The sequence below is a fragment of the Schistocerca americana genome, chromosome 1 (genome assembly GCF_021461395.2).
Source record: "Schistocerca americana isolate TAMUIC-IGC-003095 chromosome 1, iqSchAmer2.1, whole genome shotgun sequence".
NCBI classification, from domain to species: Eukaryota; Metazoa; Arthropoda; class Insecta; order Orthoptera; family Acrididae; genus Schistocerca; species Schistocerca americana.
This window is the reverse complement of record NC_060119.1, coordinates 389,547,344-389,574,049: the sequence shown is the minus strand read 5'-3', so window position 1 is coordinate 389,574,049 and position 26,706 is coordinate 389,547,344. Positions and strand designations below refer to the sequence as shown.

The window sequence follows — 26,706 nt, the reverse complement described above, 5'->3', positions numbered from 1 at the left end:
GGCTATCTGATTTGGTGAAGACTGCCAGTCTCGCTAGCGGGATGAAAGCAGAGCTCACCATCTGCAGCATCGTCGACAGGACTGACTGCGGACCTTTGGTACAGAGCCGAGTGGAGGGTCTGAATCAGAGGCTGAGACGGTTCTGCGACCGTGTGGGCTGCAGATTCCTCGACTTGCGATATAGGGTGGTGGGGTTTCGGGTTCCGCTGGATAGGTCAGGAGTCCACTACACGCAACAAGCGGCTACACGGGTAGCAGGGGTTGTGTGGCGTGGGCTGGGCGGTTTTTTAGGTTAGATGGCCTTGGGCAAGTACAGAAAGGGCAACAGCCTCAACGGGTGCGGGGCAAAGTCAGGACATGCGGGGACCAAGCAGCAATCGGTATTGTAATTGTCAACTGTCGAAGCTGCGTTGGTAAAGTACCGGAACTTCAAGCGCTGATAGAAAGCACCGAAGCTGAAATCGTTATAGGTACAGAAAGCTGGCTTAAGCCAGAGATAAATTCTGCCGAAATTTTTACAAAGGTACACACGGTGTTTAGAAAGGATAGATTGCATGCAACCGGTGGTGGAGTGTTCATCGCTGTTAGTAGTAGTTTATCCTGTAGTGAAGTAGAAGTGGATAGTTCCTGTGAATTATTATGGGTGGAGGTTACACTAAACAACCGAACTAGGTTAATAATTGGCTCCTTTTACCGACCTCCCGACTCAGCAGCATTAGTGGCAGAACAACTGAGAGAAAATTTGGAATACATTTCACATAAATTTTCTCAGCATGTTATAGTCTTAGGTGGAGATTTCAATTTACCAGATATAGACTGGGACACTCAGATGTTTAGGACGGGTGGTAGGGACAGAGCATCGAGTGACATTATACTGAGTGCACTATCCGAAAATTACCTCGAGCAATTAAACAGAGAACCGACTCGTGGAGATAACATCTTGGACCTACTGATAACAAACAGACCCGAACTTTTCGAATCTGTATGTACAGAACAGGGAATCAGTGATCATAAGGCCGTTGCAGCATCCCTGAATATGGAAGTTAATAGGAATATAAAAAAAGGGAGGAAGGTTTATCTGTTTAGCAAGAGTAATAGAAGGCAGATTTCAGACTACCTAACAGATCAAAACGAAAATTTCTGTTCCGACACTGACAATGTTGAGTGTTTATGGAAAAAGTTCAAGGCAATCGTAAAATGCGTTTTAGACAGGTACGTGCCGAGCAAAACTGTGAGGGACGGGAAAAACCCACCGTGGTACAACAACAGAGTTAGGAAACTACTGCGAAAGCAAAGAGAGCTCCACTCCAAGTTTAAACGCAGGCAAAACCTCTCAGACAAACTGAAGCTAAACGATGTCAAAGTTAGCGTAAGGAGGGCTATGCGTGAAGCGTTCATTGAATTCGAAAGTAAAATTCTATGTACCGACTTGACAGAAAATCCTAGGAAGTTCTGGTCTTACGTTAAATCAGTAAGTGGCTCGAAACAGCATATCCAGACACTACGGGATGATGATGGCATTGAAACAGAGGATGACACGCGTAAAGCTGAAATACTAAACACCTTTTTCCAAAGCTGTTTCACAGAGGAAGACCGCACTGCAGTTCCTTCTCTAAATCCTCGCACGAACGAAAAAATGGCTGACATCGAAATAAGTGTCCAAGGAATAGAAAAGCAACTGGAATCACTCAATAGAGGAAAGTCCACTGGACCTGACGGGATACCAATTCGATTCTACACAGAGTACGCGAAAGAACTTGCCCCCCTTCTAACAGCCGTGTACCGCGGGTCTCTGGAGGAACGGAGGATTCCAAGTGATTGGAGAAGAGCACAGATAGTCCCAGTCTTCAAGAAGGGTCGTCGAGCAGATGCGCAAAACTATAGACCTATATCTCTTACGTCGATCTCTTGTAGAATTTTAGAACATGTTTTTTGCTCGCGTATCGTGTCATTTCTGGAAACCCAGAATCTACTATGTAGGAATCAACATGGATTCCGGAAACAGCGATCGTGTGAGACCCAACTCGCCTTATTTGTTCATGAGACCCAGAAAATATTAGATACAGGCTCCCAGGTAGATGCTATTTTTCTTGACTTCCGGAAGGCGTTCGATACAGTTCCGCACTGTCGCCTGATAAACAAAGTAAGAGCCTACGGAATATCAGACCAGCTGTGTGGCTGGATTGAAGAGTTTTTAGCAAACAGAACACAGCATGTTGTTATCAATGGAGAGACGTCTACAGACGTTAAAGTAACCTCTGGCGTGCCACAGGGGAGTGTTATGGGACCATTGCTTTTCACAATATATATAAATGACTTAGTAGATAGTGTCGGAAGTTCCATGCGGCTTTTCGCGGATGATGCTGTAGTATACAGAGAAGTTGCTGCATTAGAAAATTGTAGCGAAATACAGGAAGATCTGCAGCGGATAGGCACTTGGTGCAGGGAGTGGCAACTGACCCTTAACATAGACAAATGTAATGTATTGCGAATACATAGAAAGAAGGATCCTTTATTGTATGATTATATGATAGCGGAACAAACACTGGTAGCAGTTACTTCTGTAAAATATCTGGGAGTATGCGTACGGAACGATTTGAAGTGGAATGATCATATAAAACTAATTGTTGGTAAGGCGGGTACCAGGTTGAGATTCATTGGGAGAGTGCTTAGAAAATGTAGTCCATCAACAAAGGAGGTGGCTTACAAAACACTCGTTCGACCTATACTTGAGTATTGCTCATCAGTGTGGGATCCGTACCAGGTCGGGTTGACGGAGGAGATAGAGAAGATCCAAAGAAGAGCGGCGCGTTTCGTCACTGGGTTATTTGGTAACCGTGATAGCGTTACGGAGATGTTTAATAAACTCAAGTGGCAGACTCTGCAAGAGAGGCGCTCTGCATCGCGGTGTAGCTTGCTCGCCAGGTTTCGAGAGGGTGCGTTTCTGGATGAGGTATCGAATATATTGCTTCCCCCTACTTATACTTCCCGAGGAGATCACGAATGTAAAATTAGAGAGATTAGAGCGCGCACGGAGGCTTTCAGACAGTCGTTCTTCCCGCGAACCATACGCGACTGGAACAGGAAAGGGAGGTAATGACAGTGGCACGTAAAGTGCCCTCCGCCACACACTGTTGGGTGGCTTGCGGAGTATCAATGTAGATGTAGATGTAGATGTAGTGTTCTTGGTTCTTTATTATTCTTGCTTTATATAAATGAAATAAAAAATCCTAATATTTCTACCAAAATAATGTTGTTCGCAGATGACACTAGCATAATTATAAGTGATGATAAAAAAATCATTAACCAACACAACTGATATAGCCCTGAAATATATTCAACATTGGTTTAATGCTAATGAGTTAACACTTAATCTAAGTAAAACAAATTATATACAGTACAGCAAAGCAACTCAAGATATGGACCTCCAGTTAAACCTAATGGATAAGAAGATAGAGAGTGTACAATCCACAAAGTTTTTGGGCATGCACATTGATCAGAAGTTAAGCTGGAAAGACCATCTCAAGTACTTATCCCACAGGCTCAATTCGGCATATTTTGCATTGAGGATATTGTCTAGAGTATGCAGCACAGACTGTACTAGACTAGTGTATTTTGGTTACTTTCAGTCCATCGTGTCTTATGGCATAGTGTTCTGGGGTAAAACTAAATCAAGCTTAACAGATATCTTCAAATTTCAGAAAAGAGCTGTACGAATCATAACACATAACTCTCCAAGAACTCATTGTAGGCCCCTTTTCAAAGAACTGCAAATACTCACAATACCATCACCGTATATTTTTAAAAGCATTCTGTGTACAAGAGCACATATGAAAAATCTACGTACAAATGAGGACTGCCATAATTATAATACTAGAACTCGTAGGGAATTTGTATGTAGAAAGGGTAAGGACAACACAAACCCAAAAGCATGTAAGTTATTTTGGAATAAAACTCTACAATGCTCTGCCAGTGTACATGAATGCAATAATAGATGAAGTAAAATTTAAGACTGAACTTAAAAATGACCTTTTAAGCAAAACTTTCTATGATGTAGATGAGTACTTTGATTGTGTGTAAATTTATTGCCAAAAATTTTAATTTGTATGTCTAAACTTGTACTTTTAAAAAATGTCTTGAAAGTGATATTCCATTATTATGTCTGTAGTACTTGTACTAGTATTATAACTTTGTTGTGACAATTCCTACATCATGTAAATGATATACAGGAAGATAATAAAATGAAAAATGAAATGAAATATGTTGCTGTCTGCACATGACTCTTTGTGTGGTGTCTTTATGTTCATTTTACTTTTATTTGACCAGTGAATTGCTATTTCTTTGGTTCTGTGCTAAAGATTATGGTTGCATAATTGCTCTGAGAAATAACAGCTGAAGCAATAATATACCTTGATACAAATATGTGGTGTCCATGAACTATGCTGATACTAGAAGGTCAATGATTCTAAAGTTTAAGAAATAGTATCCTATTTTTGCTGTTTATATTGACTAAATGAATGACAAATTGAGATCTAATTGTTAGATGTATTTCATTTGCTTTGTTTTAGATTGTGCTGTAACTTTCCAACAAACTGGGCCTTGATTCCAGACTAAAACTTTGAAAACTTATATATACTGTAATTACTTTTTTTGATGGCAGCGGGACATTTAGATTTAGAAAGAAATGACCACTGAGAAATTTCTGAATTTGCACGTTTGTAAGCGTTGGCAGAAATTAGTGATTTCTCTAACAATACTGATAATGATGAACTAATCCATTTATGTGAAAAAATGTATGCTACTGACATAGCTCAGAATGTTGATTGAACCAGTAAAGTTAATTCAAAGCAGCACCGTTCCTAAAGTATCTACTGGCAGTCTATCAGATGTAAATTCGTCTGTAACAGGGACTACTACTATAATCTGTAATTTATCTGATAATTCACCTTCTCCTGAGACGATACGTACACAACAAAGAAATAATATCTCAAAACAAAAATCTCTAAAAAAACGCATATAATCCTACAAAAGAGTGGACATCAAGAAAATATATTTTGAATCGCCAAATATTATATGATGCGATTACCTCCTGCTCCCTCCAAGAAATTTAGAAACTCCTCGCATAGATTTCAAAACATTTGTTACATGTGAAATCTATATTCAGAGCATCTTGTATACCTATCAAAGCGATGGAGATGTATTCGACTGTATGGAGGTCAAAATTGAACACCTTCTGGAAAATTTACTCCAAATGAGACCTGTAAAAATGGCAGCTACCAAACTGTACTGGTCCATGGCATGTAGATACCCTCCTAGTGCAGGTATAATGAGTCAAAAATAAGTTCCAAAAGTTTATCAAGTATTTTCATACAATGGGTAACATCAAACAGAAACGAAGAACTTATCCAGAACATGAAGAACTAAATACAGACATTGCTTAACATTATTCTTCACAGTATGAATGTAATTCCTGTAAGAGAATACAATTCTGTTGATGAATGGGTTGTGACATTCAAAGGTTGCAGCTGCTTGAAACATTCGAAATAAACTCCACAGATGGGGTTTCAAGATTTTCATGGATGCAGGTTCATCTGGAATTATGTATTAGTTTCGTTCTTATGTGGGAAAACGTACATGTGGTGATTTTGGACATTGTTTCTCTGTTGACATAGAAGTTGCACTTTGTTAAGATTTATCCGAAGGACAAAATTTCAAAGTACTCTTTGATAACTGGTTCTCATCCTAGCAATTTGCAGTAACACTACAAGATATATTCTGTGTTGTCAGTATTAGGCAGGACTGAATGCAGAAATGCCCTTTGGCAAATGAAAGAGATCTGAAGAAAGTGGGACGTGATAGTAAAGACTGGAGAGTTGCAACCAAGTGTATCCTCTCCGTAATCCAGTGGAATGATTAGTAAGCCATCAATTTAATTTCATCACACGCTGCCACAGAGCAAGAATCGAAATGCAAAAGGTGGTATACTACAGAAAAAAAGTCTGTATATGTGGTCAAACCATTTATTGTAAAACAATACAACACATAAAAACATGATAAAGATGATATGCTTCTGGAGCTGTGTAAAATTGATGTATGATCTCACAAGTGGTAGATATGAGACTGGTATTACGGTGTCTGCAGGTAGCAGTCGTAAACAGGTAGCAGCTGCGTATTGTATGGGTGACATGAAGGACAACTGAGGAAACCAGTGAGTACTCACTGATGCAATTTCAAACTGTTATATAAACATGTTTGATGAAAACTGGAAAGTTGATAGGTATAAAAAAAAAGGGGAGACTTGCAGTAGTGAGAAGAATCTAAAGAAAAGAAAGGTGTCACTATCAACAAACCCAATTGCTAATGCCAGTTATGACAACATTGGTGACTGGTCAGAATATGGTGTCAAGCAAAGAAACTGCAAATATTGTGCAAAAGGCTTCACACATATCACATGTGGAAAAATGTGGCGTACAGTTGTGATCGATGGCAAAAAAGAATTGTTTCAACTACTATCACATGCAGTAATGCGTATTTGGAGAAACTTTTGGAGTCTTTATTTCATTTGTCAATTTTTCACAATGTGCGTAATTTTAATGTTTCATTGACGTTTATTTCATTTTTGTACTTAGTAATGCCAAAAATAAACATTTCAGCAAATAATATGTTAACTTACGTCATATTTATAACATTTTCCATGTGTTACGATGTTAACTTATTTCAGATTTATAATATTTTCACATCTGTTGGTTTACTATGTTTCTCATTTCATTTGACCGTCGACTCACATCGCTGTTCCTAGACAACATTACATAAAGTTAATATTAAAGAATATTTTTGTATCAGTGCTTTGTATTAATACTGAAAAAACTGAATTTTGGTTTTTCCATAGCTGAATTCCTAACGTGGGAATAAAATAGTTAATGTTTGAAAAAACAGGAATTTTCGAGTTATGTCCTGAAAGCTCTATCGATGCATCGATCTTCTATCGATCAGTAGCTTGATATTATTTTGAAAGAGTGCGGGTTGGTTAAGTTGATGTGCAATTTGTGTATTCTTATTAACTCATAATTGTTGTAACCTAATAAAGTTGATAACATAAGAATGAAGAGTTTTGGAAGCCCTTTCCAGTCGAAAACCGTCTTGTCGCCTAGAGTTCCAACTTCGGCGTCATCAAGTAGAAGAAGTTCACTGTTGCCGGGAGGAAACAGAAATGTTTCGTCGTAAGTCAATACTTACAGCATTCATTCTGTCATTCACTTTATTTTTCGCGTTAATTCTTTTCTTTTATCAGTCTATCATTGACAAATATATTTTTTCTCCCTTCGTATTCGACTATGTTTCAAGAATACTAAATGACCCAATAGTTCCAAAGAAGAGATGTATTTAGAGGCGTACCAATCCAAAATAACAATTATGTAGGCATAATCTAGACGTGTCATTAAATACAAATACTGTGCTTCAAATAATGGGTAACAGTCCTGTCTTTATTCATTATATTATTTCTGCCACAACTTTCATTTGCTTTCACATTTAAGCCTAGAATCACCTTTGTAGGTTCCAGCATTACAGCTTAATGTCCATGGAGATGGGCTTTGCTGTTACTGCCCTAAATGCTGAAGATTTTTCTTTATTCTTCATGTGGCTCTGTGCCTTTCTTGCTTTCTTATCCTTCAAACATGATCATAATCGTTGGGCTGTTGGATCGTTGCTTTGTCCTTAGACACCACAAATATTTGAATATTAGGTAGGCTAGTCACCAAGTTGTTAAGCGTCATTAGATCCTCGTGTTTTCTTAGCAGAGATGTGTCTTGACTTAATTTTAGTAGGATATTTTATTTGCCTGCAGAAATAAGTGTTTCTAGTAGAGAGCTAACACATTTATTCACTTCTGCTCATTAACAAGTGCATGTGGACTGTCTTCAAGATGATGAAACATTGGTAATGCTTGACAATAGTAGCTATTAAGAAAAAGAAAGTGCTTACATACATCACTATTTTCTTTTCTGTGTTTTTCAGGAGGTACAGTATTTCTGGCCAGTCGAATCAGTCTATCCAGATTGTTTGCAAAACACCGTATCATACAGTTGAGAGTTTTGGACTGTCACTTCCTGTATTGGTGACTGAAGTGCTCACGTTTTCAGATAGTAAGTATCAAAAATAATTATGTAGGTGCAAAAAAGTGAAACTTTTTCTCTAGAATTCTGAATATTATCCTTTATCATTAAAAATTTTTTTGGTTTTGGTGCTGAAATTAAATTTTGTTTCTGTCAACTTCTGGACAGAAGCCGTATATAATTCTTGTTTTTATATTCCTGAAAAGCTGGGATTAGAACTCTTCCCCCCCCCCCTCCCCCCTCCCATTATCCCTCCTGAAACACATTCTTTACTTGCTTTAATTTGTGCTGTTTTGACTATATTTTGTAATGATATGGAACTATAATTAGGCCTAGTATCTGCATTGTTTAGCAATCAGCAGGAATTTATCTGACTGACTTCCTTATTCTTCTTACCATTTCACAAAGTTGCTTAATTGTTTTCTTTTCCAGGATCAACTGCTGCAAGTGTGTCCATGTCAGCAGATGGGTGGGCGTGGTTTGTGTGTGGACGTCGTCTTCTCATTTGGCAGTATCGCCAGCCCCCAGGTCACTCTCGTCCTGCAAGCAGTCAGTGCCAAGAGCTAACGTTGCCACCGAGTGACCTTGCACACAGAGCATCTCTAGTTTGTGTTTTTACACCCCGTGGAAATCAGGTACATGAAATACCCATTGACTGTAAATATATGTATAATTCATATTTATGTACATATTTTTCAGATGCGGTATTTTCTTCTTAGTATTTAACAACTAGTCAATGTTGAGGTCATTAGACTTTTTTATTATCAGGAGTTCACATTTGTGGTAGCTTGAGGTGGTCATTTTACTGTGTTTGCAAGATGGCTTGCAAATCCAGTTACCTTGTTGGGTGATATTGTAGAATATAGGTACATTTAACAGCATAAAAATGGGCAGAAATCACAGCCCAGGTAGCAGCCTTGTGGAGCATTGAAGCTAATGAAACGTAGTGTGTCAGGTTTTTAGTTGCTGTTATGGGCACTCAGGAGAGTAAAAATTACTTGAATCCTATGCAATAAGGTCCTGTCGATATTCATTGTACTTACAGAGACCACCCACAAACTTCCATGCAAGCAAAAATACTCCGCCTTTATCTGTAAACACAATGGATAGTAACTGAAAATTGGACCTTTGTACCTATATGCTCCATGTCCGTATTTTCCATGCTGAAGGTCTTGTGCTCAACTCCAAAAGCATTGGCCAAATATCACCTCTGTAGTAGGAACTTAAGCCATCAGCCCACCTATATGGAATGCTACTGATGAGCAGCTCCAGCCTCTTCAAAGGTATCGGAAAAGTATTACTGCCATAGGTGCTCTTCATCATAGTTTCCTCACCACTGTATAGTATTCCAACTGAAATAGTGCAAATCTGTGTCACTGTTTAAATAACTATTACTTACCAATATGAGAATATGATTAATTCCAACCTTCTGCCGTGTTTCAACTTGCTTAAGAAACTTAAAGACTAGTCAGTTGCCCGCATCTCGTGGTCGTGCGGTAGCGTTCTCGCTTCCCACGCCTGGGTTCCCGGGTTCGATTCCCGGCGGGGTCAGGGATAAGTTCTAGGGGACTGATGACCATAGAAGTTAAGTCCCATAGTGCTCAGAACCACTAGTCAGTTATTTGATGTAACATATCTTGTAAATTGTTTAGTAACAAAAATAATACTAAAGTAATTCATCTGGAAAGTACTGCACGAAACTTGATCCTCAGAGCTTGGTACTGTTATTAACACTACTTCTTTCACTTTATCCTTGGCTTTTCATTTATCTTGCTGCAGCGAGTTGTTGCGCCCCCCCCCCCCCCCCCCCCTCCCCAAAGAAAGTTTGTAGGGATAAAAGTGGAGAAACAAATATTCTTGACTTGTTGATAGTGTCACCTCACATGAGATGGAACCACATGGTGGGACAGTGTTTGATAAAACACCACATTACGTTAAATAACACTTGGGATTATCCTGCATGTGTGGGCAGGTTATGCTGTCTAATCAATGAAAGCCAGTGAGAAGTCTGTAAACACACAATTTATTGTGCGATAACAAGTAACACTAAACAGTTAAACCAGTTTCTTTACAAACTATACCTCATTGGCTTCCTATCCATAAACATGTCATTGCTCTTGTGGAGGAAAGCATATAATAGTACTGAAAAACCATGGTGTTGTATGGAGTGACAGTGAATAGAGACAAGATGAAAAGGCAAAAATGTAATTGTAAAGGAGAAGCTCTGTGATGAATATTTACTGGGAGGGGACCAAAGAGCAACATCATTGGTCCCTTCAGACTAGGGAAGAATGGGGAAGGAAGTCAGCCATGCTCTTTCAAAGGAATAATCCCGGCATTTGCCTGAAGCGATTATTCATATAAGTTTGAAACGCATCCCCATTGATTTTTGAACGAATTATAAGTTGATTTTTGGATATGTGCATAGTGTACATGATGTCTCTACCAGGGGAATCCCCGTCGTATCTAGAAATACTTTCCTGTAGACAAATGGGGATGGTGCTATACGAGCTGGGTGGAATAAAGCCGAACGTGTGAATGCTAATCGCTGTTTATGTGGTTGACTGGGTTTGTGAATGATCAGTGTTGTTATATTTACTAGTGAAATCCATAGATTCAGACTACCAGAGTGGAAATAAACGACTAATCGGAATAACGGGTAAGAAAGATTACTGCTGCTTCCTCTTTGTTTAATGCTCTCATGTCAAATGAAAACAAAACAGATTTCTGTGGCCAGAAGCTGTCAAGTGAATTAAAATACATTCACATAATTACGGAAGGCAAAAATTTGTTATTAGTTTCAGATTTTATTTTATTTCCATCTTTCTGACTGGCAAGCATTAATCTCCTTGCAGAACAATGAAGTTGTTATTGCCGATTTGCTAAAGAAATTTGGCTTTTATTAATCTTTTCCGCTGAGGCAGTCAGTGTATTTGAAACGAAGTGTTTAATTCCACACTATTCGCTAGTTTCAACTGTTTGCTGCATTTCAAGTGCACATTTTCGTCTTGTAGCACGTGGGACATTATGCCATAATAAAGAACCATCATGAGATAATACAGTAGTGGTACTCCAAGAAAATTTACATTGTGAAAACCACACTGAAAGGCTTATGATATCAGGTCAAGGACTACTTCATTGGAAATCTGGACATATGTATGTGCACTTTAAGTATGCGCTTTAAATGTGCACGTTCCAATACTCTTGGGGTATCCTCTGATGTCTTGTTTCTTTTATGACATAATGTGAGATCTTTTAATGTTTTACAATTACGAACATATGGGCCTCCTACATCATTGCAGCTGCGCAAGCACGGTGGCACCTGTCGTCTGGCACTCTCTGGCAACTGCTGAAATGAACCTATTTTTAACAGGTCAAGGGGAAAATATTGTGAATGGTGATTTGAAAAGCATTACTTTCAAAGTAAATTTCCATTTATGCAAGTTGAACTACGTGCGAGAATGTATGATGAATTTCTTAAATCACACAGCGTTTGACTCTCATTTAAAAATCAACTCTTTGATAACGAGCCATTTAGAAGAATTTCGAGCACAGCAGATCAGACATTTACGTTGTTATTAAAATTTTTACTGTCGCATTTGTGTGATATATCTTAAAGTGTAACACACGCAAAAATATCAACATTATTTGTGGAAGCTTCTTGCAGTTTATTAACATTAGAGACCAATATTATATGTGAATGCTTTGCTTTTCTTGTAGTAACACCATGTATATCAATTTAAACCATTAACTTTTCTTGTTTGTGTGTTCGCGCTACTTAAGTCATGTTGCTAATTGGCTGACTACACCACGTGTCCTATGCTCTAAATATCCACCGTCATTTGCTGGCAGGATGACGTGACATGAGCTATGACTGGCTTACAAAAGCGCATCACAGTCTTGATTTCAATGCTTGGGAAAGTAACATGTGGTCTTTGATGGAATTAGAATTTAACCTTTCGTAATACAAAAATATGCAGGATACATGTTCCTTCACATCAAAGATCTTTCAAAAATGTGTTTTTTTCCCCCTTGAGTTTCATTTTGTGAAGTGCCGGGAAATTCTACGCCCATGTATAAAATCATAACCATTCAAAGGATTGATAAGTTTTACAGTTTCGAGGGAAATATACTGTCACTTAACTCAGAAAAAGTGTGTTTTCACCCGAGAGAAAGTGTACTTTTAGTTGGGAAATCCGGGAATATTTTTTTCCTTGTCTGCGTATACACCCTGTTATAGTATCCACGCCCCTATTTTATAGTCAGTAAAAGATTATTTTTTTAAATATGTGATATCGTGAGAGATAAGTGTGTTGTCAGAGAAACAGTTTGGTTTTGATAGTGCAGAGATGGTGTGAGAGTATCTTCACAAACCATGGAAAATGGACTGAAAACAATGATACCTTTTAATTATAAGAACAATTATTATTATCCCTGATTTTTTGTTGCTTTCTTCTTGTTCGAGTAGTCATGATGCTAGCAAGACGCACTTTAATCTGCCGTCTATGATAAGGTCTGGTATTATTACTATTACGTAAACTGCCTATTGTAAATTATTGGAGAAAAATAGAGAATAATGTTATTCAAGTTTATCTAATATTTTCTGTAAGAATATAAGAATATTACTAATCTTGATCCTCCGCATTTCATCTTTGCTTCGCTCCGGACAAGCTGCAGTGCCGCCATTAGCGGTAATATATTTATATGATATTATTGGCAAGAGTTATAGTTTTATTTCTGATTGAAAATGCTGAGAACAATTATTTAAGCGGATTAATGTTTTTTTTTTTTTTCCCCCAAGTCGAATTCAGTCAGTTATTTTCATGTAATTGGAACAGATCACTTCTGTGATACACCGATGTTCATTTATCTGCTGCGATTTCATGAAAGCTTTTGGCGGTGAGTTTCAATTGCCGAATAATTCAGACATATATATTTGCCATTGTAAAAAAGAATACACGTAAAGGTAACTTTAATGTATATCAAAATCTGTGCTATGAGAAACTATTTTAACTTCTATCGCTCTTTGCTGGTGTCTGAGCATAATACTTTCTCAGCTAAATCTCAGAAATCTTTTCAGTAACATTTGCTGATTCCAATGTTGTGTCTCTCCATGTTATAAAAGTGTAGTGATATTCAAGAGTGAACAAAGTTTGTATGAAAGTAGTCAGCGAACCCAATTGAATAATTTTAAACAGATTTACTTCTTTACAGATAACATATGAAAACGGTTGTGTGCTTCAATGTAGTTCACATTCATGCTCATGTTATATTCTAACCGGGTAATGCAGTAATTGAATGACAATTTAGAACTGAAGAGATATTTAAATATTTATGTTGGATGCTGCTACATTTACGCATTCACAACATGGTTTAAAAGACAGCACGGTGTCAATGTACTGGCTGAAAAAAATAGGGGGTGGAAGTGCAGTACTGTCTGCTGTAAATGACGTAGCTGACTGGTGCACATTTGTGTTTCAAAGTTGTTGACCTTTCACCACCACCCCTCCCCTCCCTCCCATATACACATTTAATATGGCCAGTGCACTATTGTTTAACTTTCGATAAGCCTCATTAACTCATTAATAGTTTTCAGCCTAACATCCACATACTGCTATAATAATTTACTATTGAACATCTGCGAGCAATAAAAACCTAATCACAGAGGTCGCAGTTCTTGAAGAATAGAGGGGTATGTATAGAGCAGACACTGTCGTTGTTTTAACACACGGCTTAATTGTGTTACACTTATTTCACATTTAAGTTGAAGCATTGTTGTTGCTCTCACCAACACAGGTTTCTCGTCTGAAACTCGGCCGTGGACTGACTGTCCGGGGATCAGAAATTGGGCCCTTATACAAGGGTCGGAATTTTAATAGTGGCAAATATTTATCTACAGCTTGTACAAAGTTTTACTGACCTTCAAAGTAGTCACCAGCATTGTGTATAGTCCTTTGCCAGTGATGTGGAAGTCGTAGGATACTCTTAGCAGTGCCAGTTGTGTTGACAGTTTGAGCGGTGTGGTGTATTGCCCAACGAATTTGTAGCAGTTCTGAAGCGAATGCCGTGAAGTGTTTCCTTCAGTTTATTTTTGTTCACATGTGTATGTAGAGACATTATGGTCATAATGTTGTATATGCTGGAACTAGTGGTGCCCACCATGTTGATGACATAAGTCAAAGCAGACAGTTGGAATCTGAAACTTCCTTAATGCCTACATTGCAGTAAGTTGATCTGAAGATGACAACTTAGTTTGCTGAAACCAGTGATCTTGGAAAAATAACAATCTTTGCTGTTCGGAGTTTTTTTAAAAACTATTATTTTACAATGATGGTATTTTTCTTGTGGACTGTGACCACGAATGCATGTAAAAGACACAAAGTCTTGATTTCTGCCCCATAAAAAAGCAGATAATTCCTGCAATGGCCATGTAACTGTGGCAATATGTGACCAGGCAGCTTCATGTGGACATTGAGTGCTTTCTGGAATAGACACAGTTTTTACACTGTCCAGTATACTGAGTAACATCACAATTCCAGATTGCTGCTACTCTAACCAGTGGAAGTAGTGTTTCCTGTTTCCATAAGGACCACACTCTTAATATACATGTCATTGGTGGTGCAAGAGTGGACTGCTCCTCTCCTCTATACCCCCCCCCCCCCCCCCCCCCAACGACAGTTTTGTAGGTACAGGCACAGTAAGCACAGGACTCTGGACTGTTGCAAAATTTTTCTTGCTTTCCTGTGCTGCAATTTTCTGAGTACAGTGGCATATCCACAGTCATTTGTGTGACCATTATCCAGTCATCTTATCGATAAAACATTAGACACCAACTGATGGTCTACCAGGGCATATGCTACAAAATCCTAAGAAATTGACGTTGGGGAGATACTACATAAAGTAACAAATGTGATTTATTGAATGCTTGCTTCTCTGTAGCTTGTAAATATTTGTTAAAAGCCATGTAAACACCATGAGCTGAACGTAAAATGTATAACAGCCAAACCGGTATTCAGGTGTACAACGCATCATCTGTGGCATCTGATACAGAGGACAACGAACAGTTTTACGTACATCAATGTCTATGACATAAGTTGTATACATAACAGCAGAAATATAAATCTATGTACATTATGTATGTATGTATCAATGACATGAGTGTCAATTATATATTTTTTGTGATGTTGAAATTGAGGTTCAACTGGAAAACAAACAATAGTGCAGAAACCTAGAGCACTATTAAAGCCATGTCTGTGTTAATATGTTAGGATATGAAATTCATCCTACTTCATAGTACATAGATTGCCCTTGTGTGTTACTGTTATGTTCTTAGACAGTGACAGTTCTTAGTCACATTTGAAATATGTAACTTAAACATGGAACAGACAGGTAGGCCAAAGAGTCTGTATTACATGTCTTCTGCTATTCTGAAATCATATTTATATGCATCTGTGACAAGGGTTCTTACATGTGAGATACCATGTTTGGAAAATTAGTATGTAAGGATTGAATATACTAAAAGTATGAAAAAGCTCTGATCAGAGATGCTGTAGTTGGCAGTCACATGTGCCTAAGGTATCTTTGGTTATGTAAATGAATGGTGTGTTTTTTTACGACGAAGGCTGTGGCTGAAAGCTAATGTGTAAGTGTCTTTTAGTTGTGTCTGTGTGCAACTTAGTGTGCAATTTCTATTTTTCTGAAAAACTTTGTTTCTGTTCTTTGGACCCTTATAGTTTTCAGTGCCTTACTTCTATTGTAGAATATGAGTCAAGTAAAGGTCCAGTTATATATCAATATGTAGCTACAACTTAGCCTTAATTTTCTACCAAAAGAAGAGGATATAGGTTATTTGTGAACCTACTGGCTTGTTGTGCATTGTAGAGAGTTGTCAAAAGTATGATCCATGGAACATGCAAATAACTAAATTTTCTGTTGCTGTTTTACCATTATTTGCGTCTTAAGTTTCCCACTTTTGTTCCTGTTGTAACTTACATTAGTATTAGTTGAGATAATTAAATATTCCCACTTACACATTGCAGTGTTTGGTGTGTCAACTCCTGTAGTAACAGGAGTAACTTTGTACGACTCACAGTTGACCATGCAAAATTCATACTTGCATATTGTTTTCTGTGACTTTGAATGTTTCAGGCTTTCTCTATCAATTTTCTCGGAGTACAACATGAAAATAACAAAGTGCATCTATAATATATGGGACTATGATTTTATTATTTATTTTTTGTAATCACTTTAAATTCTCAGTGCTCATTTGTTGACGTGTTTCAATATTAACACTTCAGTCATTTGTTTCATGTTTTGTTAAAGGTACCATCCTGCATCGCTGTCTCACCAGAAGGCACAGTGCGGTATTGGCCAAGTGTTTTGCATTCTGGTGCCTCCGTAGAGCACGTAGTAGACCTCCAAGGTCAAGAATGCGACCAACTGGCAGATATATCACCTTTTGGCTGTGTTTTAGCAACAACTACAGCTACTGTAGTTCTAGTTCAACCACTGGTGCAGTCAGGTCGACACACACTCATTTGTCGCCCACTTAGATCTCCTCACGGTTGGCTCGGTGGTATTGGGCGGCGTGTGTCCTCGCTCATATTTGGTGGCTTGCCCACTGCACACTCAGCAGAAACAGTAAGTTTCTTGTAAATAATAAACACAATTTAACATCCTAAGTATGTGAATATTATATGTTTTATGTACAGACGTGGACAAAACGAGCGAGACCCCTCGCCTTTTCGTTATGCTGATCCGCACAGCTTTAAAGTCTGCTACACAGCATAACAGGCAAGGCGACGAAGTGTTACCAACATACTATGCGCAGGCATGAAACTGAAAAACTATCCGAACTTTGTCAGACTGTTTTCAATCATGTTTAAGACTACATTAACACTGATTATTGTGTTAAACACAACATGTAAATATAAGATATAAATGAAAGAAGAAACGCTAATTAGTATGAACTGTATTAATAAAAATTAATTTCAGCTTATTGAGATAACATAACTGTTTTAGTAAGACAAAGTACTCCAGATCGTTACGAATTAGCAAAATATTATGTGCATTCGTCCATGAAACTGTCTGTAGCAACGGTCAGAACAGTCATACTGGATTACTGTTGCTAACCTACCATGAAAGTGTGCAAATTTAGCAATGCATGAAGATTCATAACGAAATTCAGTGAAAAATCATTCAGTGCCACATTTAAGTCAATTCAGTTATTGACAGAAGCGGAAAAAGTAGGCAGTAACAAGTATGAAATTCTACAAGATTTTCTTATTTACGTCCACAGGACGCCGGTACCCAATAAAGGCAGAAGTAAAACGTATTGGGGTTGCGAGAATTTCTTAGAATTGCTTTACTGATAGTATATCGGCCTCCATCGAGATTAGAGCCGAAAACAAACCAGACCTCCCTTGCAGTAGCAAAACACATTTCACTAGGCTAGCAGACAACCCAGGAAAACAGCCCTCTATTTTTACTCCAGATATGAAGAAGGCGACAATTTCACAATGTAAATGGCAAAATGATCTGCAGTTTCCGTTGCATAGAGCTTTATGGGCTCAAAAACATGAATTTTCTATCTTTATGTCACCGCTCATGTGACAATCATTCGGCATGTTTATCGAAATAACAAAATACTCTTATTAGCGAGTAAAATTAGGAGGATAATTCTGCACCACCAAAAGAAATAAATGGCGACAATAGCTGCCAAACGTATTCTACAATATTTCGAATTCTCCATTAGACACGCCACAGCCGTAAAACGTTCAAAAATAGCAGAAGTGTTTCTCAAGCTAGCTAGTAATGGAAATGCTCGCACTTCTAAAACACGTTCGCATTAATACTGGGATCTGAATTACCCCTTGTATAGGCAAATGGATTTTATTTGAATTCCTGTAAAAATGATTTGGATCGAAAGCGTAGCTACGATTAAAATGCTGATGTATCGACTGCAACTAGAACACTTCGAACAATGAGTAGGGGGAATTATTTATGCAGCCCTCATCTTCAGCAACTGTCGTAGCTATTTTTGTTGTTAGGATTTTGTCACTTAAAAATGGAACCCTACTAGTCGCACTTTCTTGACCATCTATCTACCCAGCCCTTAAAAACCTTTTACCTCGAGTATGGGTAGAAATAATAAGCGGAAATGTATCGCATTTCCTGCGGTATACGGTCTCTTGGTGGTGTAAAAAAGTGAGCTTTTACGTCAACGTAATCTAAAGATACGGCCATATATATAAATAAAATTTACGCGAAAGGTCAAAAAATGGGTGGTGCAGAATTATCCTACTAAATTTACTCGTTAACAACGGTATTTTGTTATTTCGATAAACGTGCCGAATGATTGTCACATAAGCGGTGACATAAAGGTAAAAAATTCATGTTTTTGAGTTCAGAAAGCTCAATGCAATGGAAACTGCAGATCATTTTGCCATTTACATTGTGAAATTTCTGGCTTATTCAGGTCTGGGGTAATAATAGAGGGCTGTTTGCCTGGGTTGTCTGCTAGTGTAGTGAAATGTGTTTTGCTACTGCAAGGAAGGTCTGGTTTGTTTTCGGCTCTAATCTCGATGGAGGCTGATACACTATCAGTAAAGCAATTCTAGGAAATTCTCGCGCCCCCAATACGTTTTACTGCTACCTTTATTGGGTACTGGCGCCCTGTGGATGTAAATAAGAAAATCTTGTAGAATTTCATACTTGTTACTGCCTACTTTTCCGCTTCTGTCAATAACTGAATTGACTTAAGTGTGGCACTGAATGATATTTCACTGAATTTCGTTATGAATCTTCACGCATTGCTAAATTTGCACATTTTCATGGTAGGTCTGCAACGGTAATCCAGTATGACTGGTCTGAACGTTGATACAGACCGTTTCGCGGCCGAATGCGCAAAATATTTTGCTAAAACAGTTATCTCGATAAGCTGAAACTGATGTTTATTAGTACAGTTCATACTAATTAGCATTTCTTCTTTCATTTATATCTTATATTTACGTGTTGTGTTCAACACACTAATCAGCATTAATGTAGTGTTACACATGACTGAAAACAGTCTAACAAAGTTCGGACAGTTTTTCAATTTCACGCCTGTGCATAGTATGTTGGCAGCACTTCGTCGCCTTGCCTGTTGTGCTGTGTAGCAGACTTTAAAGCTGTGCGGATCAGCATAACGAAAAGGTGAGGGGTCTCGCTCGTTTTGTCCACGACTGTACACTTCAAACTATGGTGGATTTGACTGCAGTTGGTGTAGAAGCTAAAATGTGTCTGAAAGTTTTAGGCTTGGCGAGGTTTTTTTTTTTCCACAAAAAATGACAGTGAGCAGTTAAACTGCAGAGAACATCAGTAACCAGATGGTTGGCATAATTGGTAAATAAAAATTAGTTTGTCATTTATATAATTGGTATTTTCTGAAACTAGAAGGCTCTATGCTTCAACAAAGCAGTTGTGAAACTTAGTGATGTTAACAGTGACTGGATCATACGACAAGGCTAAAATGTTTATAAAGTTTTTTTTTTTTTACCCTCTGATGTGTGGAGAAGAAAAAAGGAATAATGGTCTGTGCATGCCATTAAGTTGCCTGTGTTCATTTTGATTATATACTGTATTTATTATACCTGCAGTTTTACTTTATAAAGCAGTAGTGACATATATTCTGAATTGTGTGATAACACCAACGGTGCACCACATTTGATAAAGGAAAACAGCATGATAAAAAGTAATGAATAGTTCTTTAACATTCTTTTCTTTAACTTTTTCATTTTCATACTATTTTCATGAGAGAACTTCCTAACCCATGTCAATTGTCTTTCTGCAGAAGCTGGTGAAGATAGTTGCTGTCAGAAATGGTGATTCAGCATCAGATGATTGGAATATATTTGTGCTAGCTGAACATTCACTGCAGAAATGGTTACTGTCTTCGGGGGAGACGGAAACCCTTCTCTTTGAGTGTGACATTAGTGTGATGGTTAGAGAAGGGTTCTGTGCTCTTTGGGTAAGTAACTTGCTGCCGATAGTGGCAGAATAGTACCATTTTTACCCAATGTAAGACGACCCATTCTTTTTTAAGGGGGAAGATTTTTTTTCCATATTCTGACTAATGAAAATTAAAATTTTGTTGACCTAAGGCATCTTCCTAAAAAGTTACATGCCTTTTTTGTTTAGCCTGTTGTCTGTGGTATCACCATTTTTAGTCATCGTCATAACAGGACAACTGTGAAACTTATATTTTTGTTGTCACAAATATTTGGCTGTTTCTTCCAAGAACGTTGCGGTTTTCGAGTTTGTTATGAAGGGACCTGACAACACGGCCCTTCTTTTTAAGAAGTAGCGGATTTCACTTCTGTACTGACATGATAATGTTACAACATCTCGTGCTTCCAAACACATCGTTTGCCTGCCACTCTCTCTCATTGGCTGTTTAGAACCAGCTGCAGACACACTTGCCTATTATTCCTGTTACACCTCACGATGAGCATCAACAACATTGTTGCACAAAACACTGAGCACACCACTAGCTGCAAACTAGACTTTCACCATATTCTACAGAAATGTGTGCTGTTGTTGAGTATGTGTACGATTTTAAAGTCAGTTTGATTTCAGGTACAAATGGATTCAGGCAAACTGCTTTACAAATGGTAGAAATTCATAAAAAGCCAGAGTACACAGTTCAGATTGCCTTGGTTGGCAGCTCGATGAAATTTACTGTGTACTCAGTACCCTCCCTCGCCACCCTTGTTGCAGTTCTGCTTGTTAGCCAAGTTGGTGTTACTGTTCCCCTCTCCAACCATTGTAGTGTTGTGCTTAAGCAACAGTGAAACAAGAACAGCAATATCTTCTCTTGTACAAGTCATATGTAAAAACAGCAACTGATATATAAATAAAAATTCACAATCATGATTCAGTCCTGTTCTCGAACTTCTGTTCATCCCACAGTCTAGTGACATCTGTCAGTACTGCTTCCACAACAGATCTTTCCACTGTAATTTATTCTTGCAATAAAAATTGCTGTCAGTTTAATGTGACCTATTTTGTTTGTTAAACATTTAATTCTGAATTAGTTTTCTTTCTCATTTTATCTGAATGTCACTATCTTGTTCTAAAGCTGGTAACAATTAATATTCTAAGATATGATAAGCAAACAAATTTCTCAGTAAATCATTACAGTTTCCCATAACCAAATAAAATATTGACTTGGGTTCAGAATCAAGTAATGGATTTGGAAGGACAACAAATTTGCCTTTGAATGTTACCTTTTGTTTGAAAAGGAGCATAAATGTATGTATATGATATCCATACATATATGAGAACTTTTTATGCAAACCTGTTCAAATACAACAAAAATTTGTAAGTTGATAGAATTTAAAGCTATTTTCTCCACTGCCAATTGTTAAGCAGAGTATTAAATTATAGTAGTGGCTAGTTCATCGTTTCTCAATGTCCCTTGCACTAGCGCTGCGAGTCAAACGTTGTGTGATTGTTCAAGCAAGATTGCTACTGTATCAAGTGCTCCAACGTACTGCGAAAATCCTCGTAGTGTTGTGCTTAAGCAACAGTGAAACAAGAACAGCAATATCTTCTCTTGTACAAGTCATATGTAAAAACAGCAACTGATATATAAATAAAAATTCACAATCATGATTCAGTCCTGTTCTCGAACTTCTGTTCATCCCACAGTCTAGTGACATCTGTCAGTACTGCTTCCACAACAGATCTTTCCACTGTAATTTATTCTTGCAATAAAAATTGCTGTCAGTTTAATGTGACCTATTTTGTTTGTTAAACATTTAATTCTGAATTAGTTTTCTTTCTCATTTTATCTGAATGTCACTATCTTGTTCTAAAGCTGGTAACAATTAATATTCTAAGATATGATAAGCAAACAAATTTCTCAGTAAATCATTACAGTTTCCCATAACCAAATAAAATATTGACTTGGGTTCAGAATCAAGTAATGGATTTGGAAGGACAACAAATTTGCCTTTGAATGTTACCTTTTGTTTGAAAAGGAGCATAAATGTATGTATATGATATCCATACATATATGAGAACTTTTTATGCAAACCTGTTCAAATACAACAAAAATTTGTAAGTTGATAGAATTTAAAGCTATTTTCTCCACTGCCAATTGTTAAGCAGAGTATTAAATTATAGTAGTGGCTAGTTCATCGTTTCTCAATGTCCCTTGCACTAGCGCTGCGAGTCAAACGTTGTGTGATTGTTCAAGCAAGATTGCTACTGTATCAAGTGCTCCAACGTACTGCGAAAATCCTCGTAGTGTTGTGCTTAAGCAACAGTGAAACAAGAACAGCAATATCTTCTCTTGTACAAGTCATATGTAAAAACAGCAACTGATATATAAATAAAAATTCACAATCATGATTCAGTCCTGTTCTCGAACTTCTGTTCATCCCACAGTCTAGTGACATCTGTCAGTACTGCTTCCACAACAGATCTTTCCACTGTAATTTATTCTTGCAATAAAAATTGCTGTCAGTTTAATGTGACCTATTTTGTTTGTTAAACATTTAATTCTGAATTAGTTTTCTTTCTCATTTTATCTGAATGTCACTATCTTGTTCTAAAGCTGGTAACAATTAATATTCTAAGATATGATAAGCAAACAAATTTCTCAGTAAATCATTACAGTTTCCCATAACCAAATAAAATATTGACTTGGGTTCAGAATCAAGTAATGGATTTGGAAGGACAACAAATTTGCCTTTGAATGTTACCTTTTGTTTGAAAAGGAGCATAAATGTATGTATATGATATCCATACATATATGAGAACTTTTTATGCAAACCTGTTCAAATACAACAAAAATTTGTAAGTTGATAGAATTTAAAGCTATTTTCTCCACTGCCAATTGTTAAGCAGAGTATTAAATTATAGTAGTGGCTAGTTCATCGTTTCTCAATGTCCCTTGCACTAGCGCTGCGAGTCAAACGTTGTGTGATTGTTCAAGCAAGATTGCTACTGTATCAAGTGCTCCAACGTACTGCGAAAATCCTCGTCCTATTTGAATGCAAGTATTGTTTGCTAAGCCCTACCCGTCAGAATTCTTCAAAGTAAACTTGTATGAAACTTCAGTGCCCAAAGCTTCATCTGTAAGATGATCCCTATAGTCACCCATTAAGCAATCTAAAAATGTTGACCTCACCAACAATAGTTTCTTATGTGAATATAAGATGAGTATTTTTCGAATGTCAGATTTGGGAAGAACCACATCTTACAGTCAGGTAAGTGCGATAAATGCTGGAAAGTAGGTTCACTGTATGGAAATATGTTGTCTTTATTCTGCAGTGCCTGTCTCGTGTAAATATGCTACTTTGTTGTTTAGACTGTTGATCCCATGTGTGCGTAAATTATGAGACAGAATTGTTGGCTAGTTTCTAGGTAAACTACATTATCTACAAAAAATTATTAGATAGATGGGTTGAGGAAGGTTTAAAAGGAAGGGCAGTTCACTCATACTCTAGGACCAGAGGGACCCACGTATAGTGATGATGAGGGAAAACAAAGATCTTTGTCTGATAGTTGCAAAAGCTAGGACAGTTTATGCTACTTTTACATGTGTGTATCACAGGGTGTGTACGATCCGGGAAAACCCGGGAATTTTTTAGAATTCCAGGAATTTTTCATTGTTTTAGTTTTCAGTCAAATTTTTGTGATTTTGACTGGTAAGAACTCCAACAAAGGATTTTACTGTATCCCGCTACTGCAGAATAATACTGCAGCAACAAAGCAAGAACGAGGGGGAAAAAAAATGAAAATAAAACTGAAGTTGCAAAGGAAATTCACCATATTCAACAACAAAACACAGTGCACATACAAGCGTCTGCCAGCAGCAAAGTGTGTCAAAGGCTTTAGGAAGACTATGCAATGCTTCATAATAACAAATTGCCTCCGAACAGATTTTTGTGCCCGGAAGCTATCAAATGAGTTAAAACACGTTTGCATGATGATGGAAGGCAAAAATATGTTTAGATTTTATTTCTACCTTTCTGACAGTCAAGCATTAATCACCTTGCAGAACAATGAAGTTATTTTTGTCAGTTTGCTAAAGAGATTTGCTTTTATTGATCTTTTCCACTGAGGCAGTCAATTTATTTGAAACGAATTGTTAAATTTCACACTATTGGCTACTTTCAGCTGTTCGCTGTATTTCAAGTGCACGTATGGCATTATGCCATAATAAAGAACCAAACATGTGATAATACAGTACTGCTATTCCAAGAAAATTTACATCTGAATGTGGACATCCGAATGTGCACTTCAAACCAAATTATGCATTTTAATGTGGTTCACGAAATTCCAATGCCCTTGAAGTATCCTCTGATGTCTTGTTTCTTTTATGACATAATGTAAGATATTTTAATGTTTTACACATACGGACATATGGGCTTCCTGCGTCATCGTAGCCGCACAAGTGTGGTGACGCCTGTTGTCTGGCGCTCTCTTGCAACTGCTGAAATGAACCTATTTCTGACAGGTCTGGGAAAATATTGTGAATGGTGGTTTGAAAAGTGTTACATTCAAAGAAAATTTCTTTTTACGCAACATGAACCGTGTGCGAGAATGTACGATGAATTTCTTAAATCACAAAGCGTTTGACTCTCATTTAAAAATCAACTCTTTGAGGACAACCATTTAGAAGAATTTCGAGCTCGGAAGATCAGACATTTATGTCGTTATTAAAAATTTTACTGGCACATTTGTGTGGTGTATCTTAAAGTCTAACACGCGCAAAAAAGATCAACACTATATGCGGAAGCTTAGCTTCTCTTACAGCTTATTAATCCTCGAGACCAATATTATATGTAAATGCTATGTATATTAATTTAAATGATGAATTTTTCTTATTTGTGTGTTCGCACTACTTAAGAGTGATCTTGCTATTGGCTGACTACATCACGTGTCCTATGCTATCATCAGCTGGCAACATACGTGACATGAGCAATGACTGGCTTACAAAAGCGTATTGCAATCTTGATTTCATTGCTTTGGAAAGTGACATGTGGTGTTCAGTGGAATTCAGATTTATACCTTCGTAATACGGAAATATGCAGCGTACATGTTGCTGCGCATCAGACAGCTTTCCAAAACACTGACTCGTGTGCCTTTGGCCATAAGACTTGGCAACCTAATTTGAAGGTGTAAGAGTGAATTTCAATGTTTCATTCACCTCTGCCCGAAATATTTATCTTCATGTTTTTCAAAAGCTTTCTGGTTTCATCATGAAAATTAGTTTTTCCACAATAATGATGCCTTCTTGAAACTCTTTTAACTTGGAATACAGGACATCACATTTCCTGATAGTTTTGTGCACCAAATAGTACAAAAACAAAATGTTAAAGTGATTTGTAAAGATCTTTAATGGATTTAGTCAATTAAATATCCACATTTTTGTAGTATGTAAGTATAAATACAAAAATCACCAATTACAGCAGTTGAGCTTCATGAAGAAGTAAATTAACATGGCATCTGCTAGGGTTGCTCCTGTCAGCTAGTCACAGCACAAGATCCCTGAATTTGTGTAGATCTGTTGCTAGCAGTACAACAGAAATAGGTTGCTACAGGCAATGTATTACGTATATTAATTGTTGACCGTAAATTCACCATAAAAAGGATCGGTCCTATTCTCTTCATATATTTCCTTTTAATAATTTTATATGGGTAACTGTATTCGTCTTTTAATGTATCACAATTTTAAAAGTCTGCTACATGTATTTTACCTAATGTGATTTTATCAGATTATGTTTTTGTGTAAATGACTATGTAGATATACATCTAAGTCCACAGTAGTGACATCTAGGGAGGATGTAGGCAAACATATTTCTGGTAGCTGCTGTACTTCAGTAGCCAGTTGCAATAATGACTGTGTGGACAATGTGGCCTATTCTACACCTTATTTTAGATCTATGTGATGATGCTGTGCTGATTATATGTTTTGATGATGCCTTATGGCCTTATCACTTTAGGACATGGTGTAAAAAATGGACGTTTTACCGTATTTTATCTGGTTGTGTGATAGTATATTGTGATACGTATTACTGTATTATGTTGAAAGACACACTGCTTACTAGGTGTATATATTTATATATTGTAGATCTGAGGATGGTCATTATGGACTGAAACTGGTCATCATCTAAAGAATTGATATTGTGGTCAAAGACTGAAATAAAAAACATTTGACAGTATCGGATCGCTGTTTCTATACGCAACGATGTTGCAATTGGTGAAAACGGAGAATGTTTATTTCAATATTGTTTTTACTATTTCGTGAATGAAATTTGTTGTTGACAACCTAATTTACAGCACTGCTGAAAGTGTTAGGCTGTGTTGAAAGATGATAATTTGATTGTGCACTGATAGGTGATAATTTGATTGTGCACCAGTGAGCCAATGAAAAGGTTCCAAAAGAACCTGTAATAGTACTTGTGCGTCATGGTTTAAATTCTTTCATCTACCACGTGGGTGATCATGAAAAAACCTATCATATGCGATGACAGCGACACTTGAGAGGCATAATGTATTCTGTGCTGTGATCGACTGATAGATGTAAATTGACAATCCA

At 37.4% G+C, this 26,706-nt stretch overlaps 1 protein-coding gene across 3 annotated transcripts in view; it reads left to right on the top strand.

Moving 5' to 3' along the window:
• The first annotated feature begins 7,008 nt into the window (after window positions 1–7,008).
• Window positions 7,009–26,706, top strand: part of LOC124601810 (nuclear pore complex protein Nup133) — a 131,738-nt gene continuing 112,040 nt past the window's right edge. For all 3 annotated transcript variants that reach the window (XM_047136275.1, XM_047136273.1, XM_047136276.1), the window contains exons 1-5: window positions 7,009–7,220; window positions 8,017–8,144; window positions 8,547–8,749; window positions 16,437–16,754; window positions 19,945–20,121. In XM_047136275.1, coding sequence (XP_046992231.1) covers window positions 7,102–7,220; window positions 8,017–8,144; window positions 8,547–8,749; window positions 16,437–16,754; window positions 19,945–20,121 — 945 coding nt within the window. In that variant the 5' untranslated portion in view covers window positions 7,009–7,101. The remainder of the gene's footprint in view (window positions 7,221–8,016; window positions 8,145–8,546; window positions 8,750–16,436; window positions 16,755–19,944; window positions 20,122–26,706) is intronic.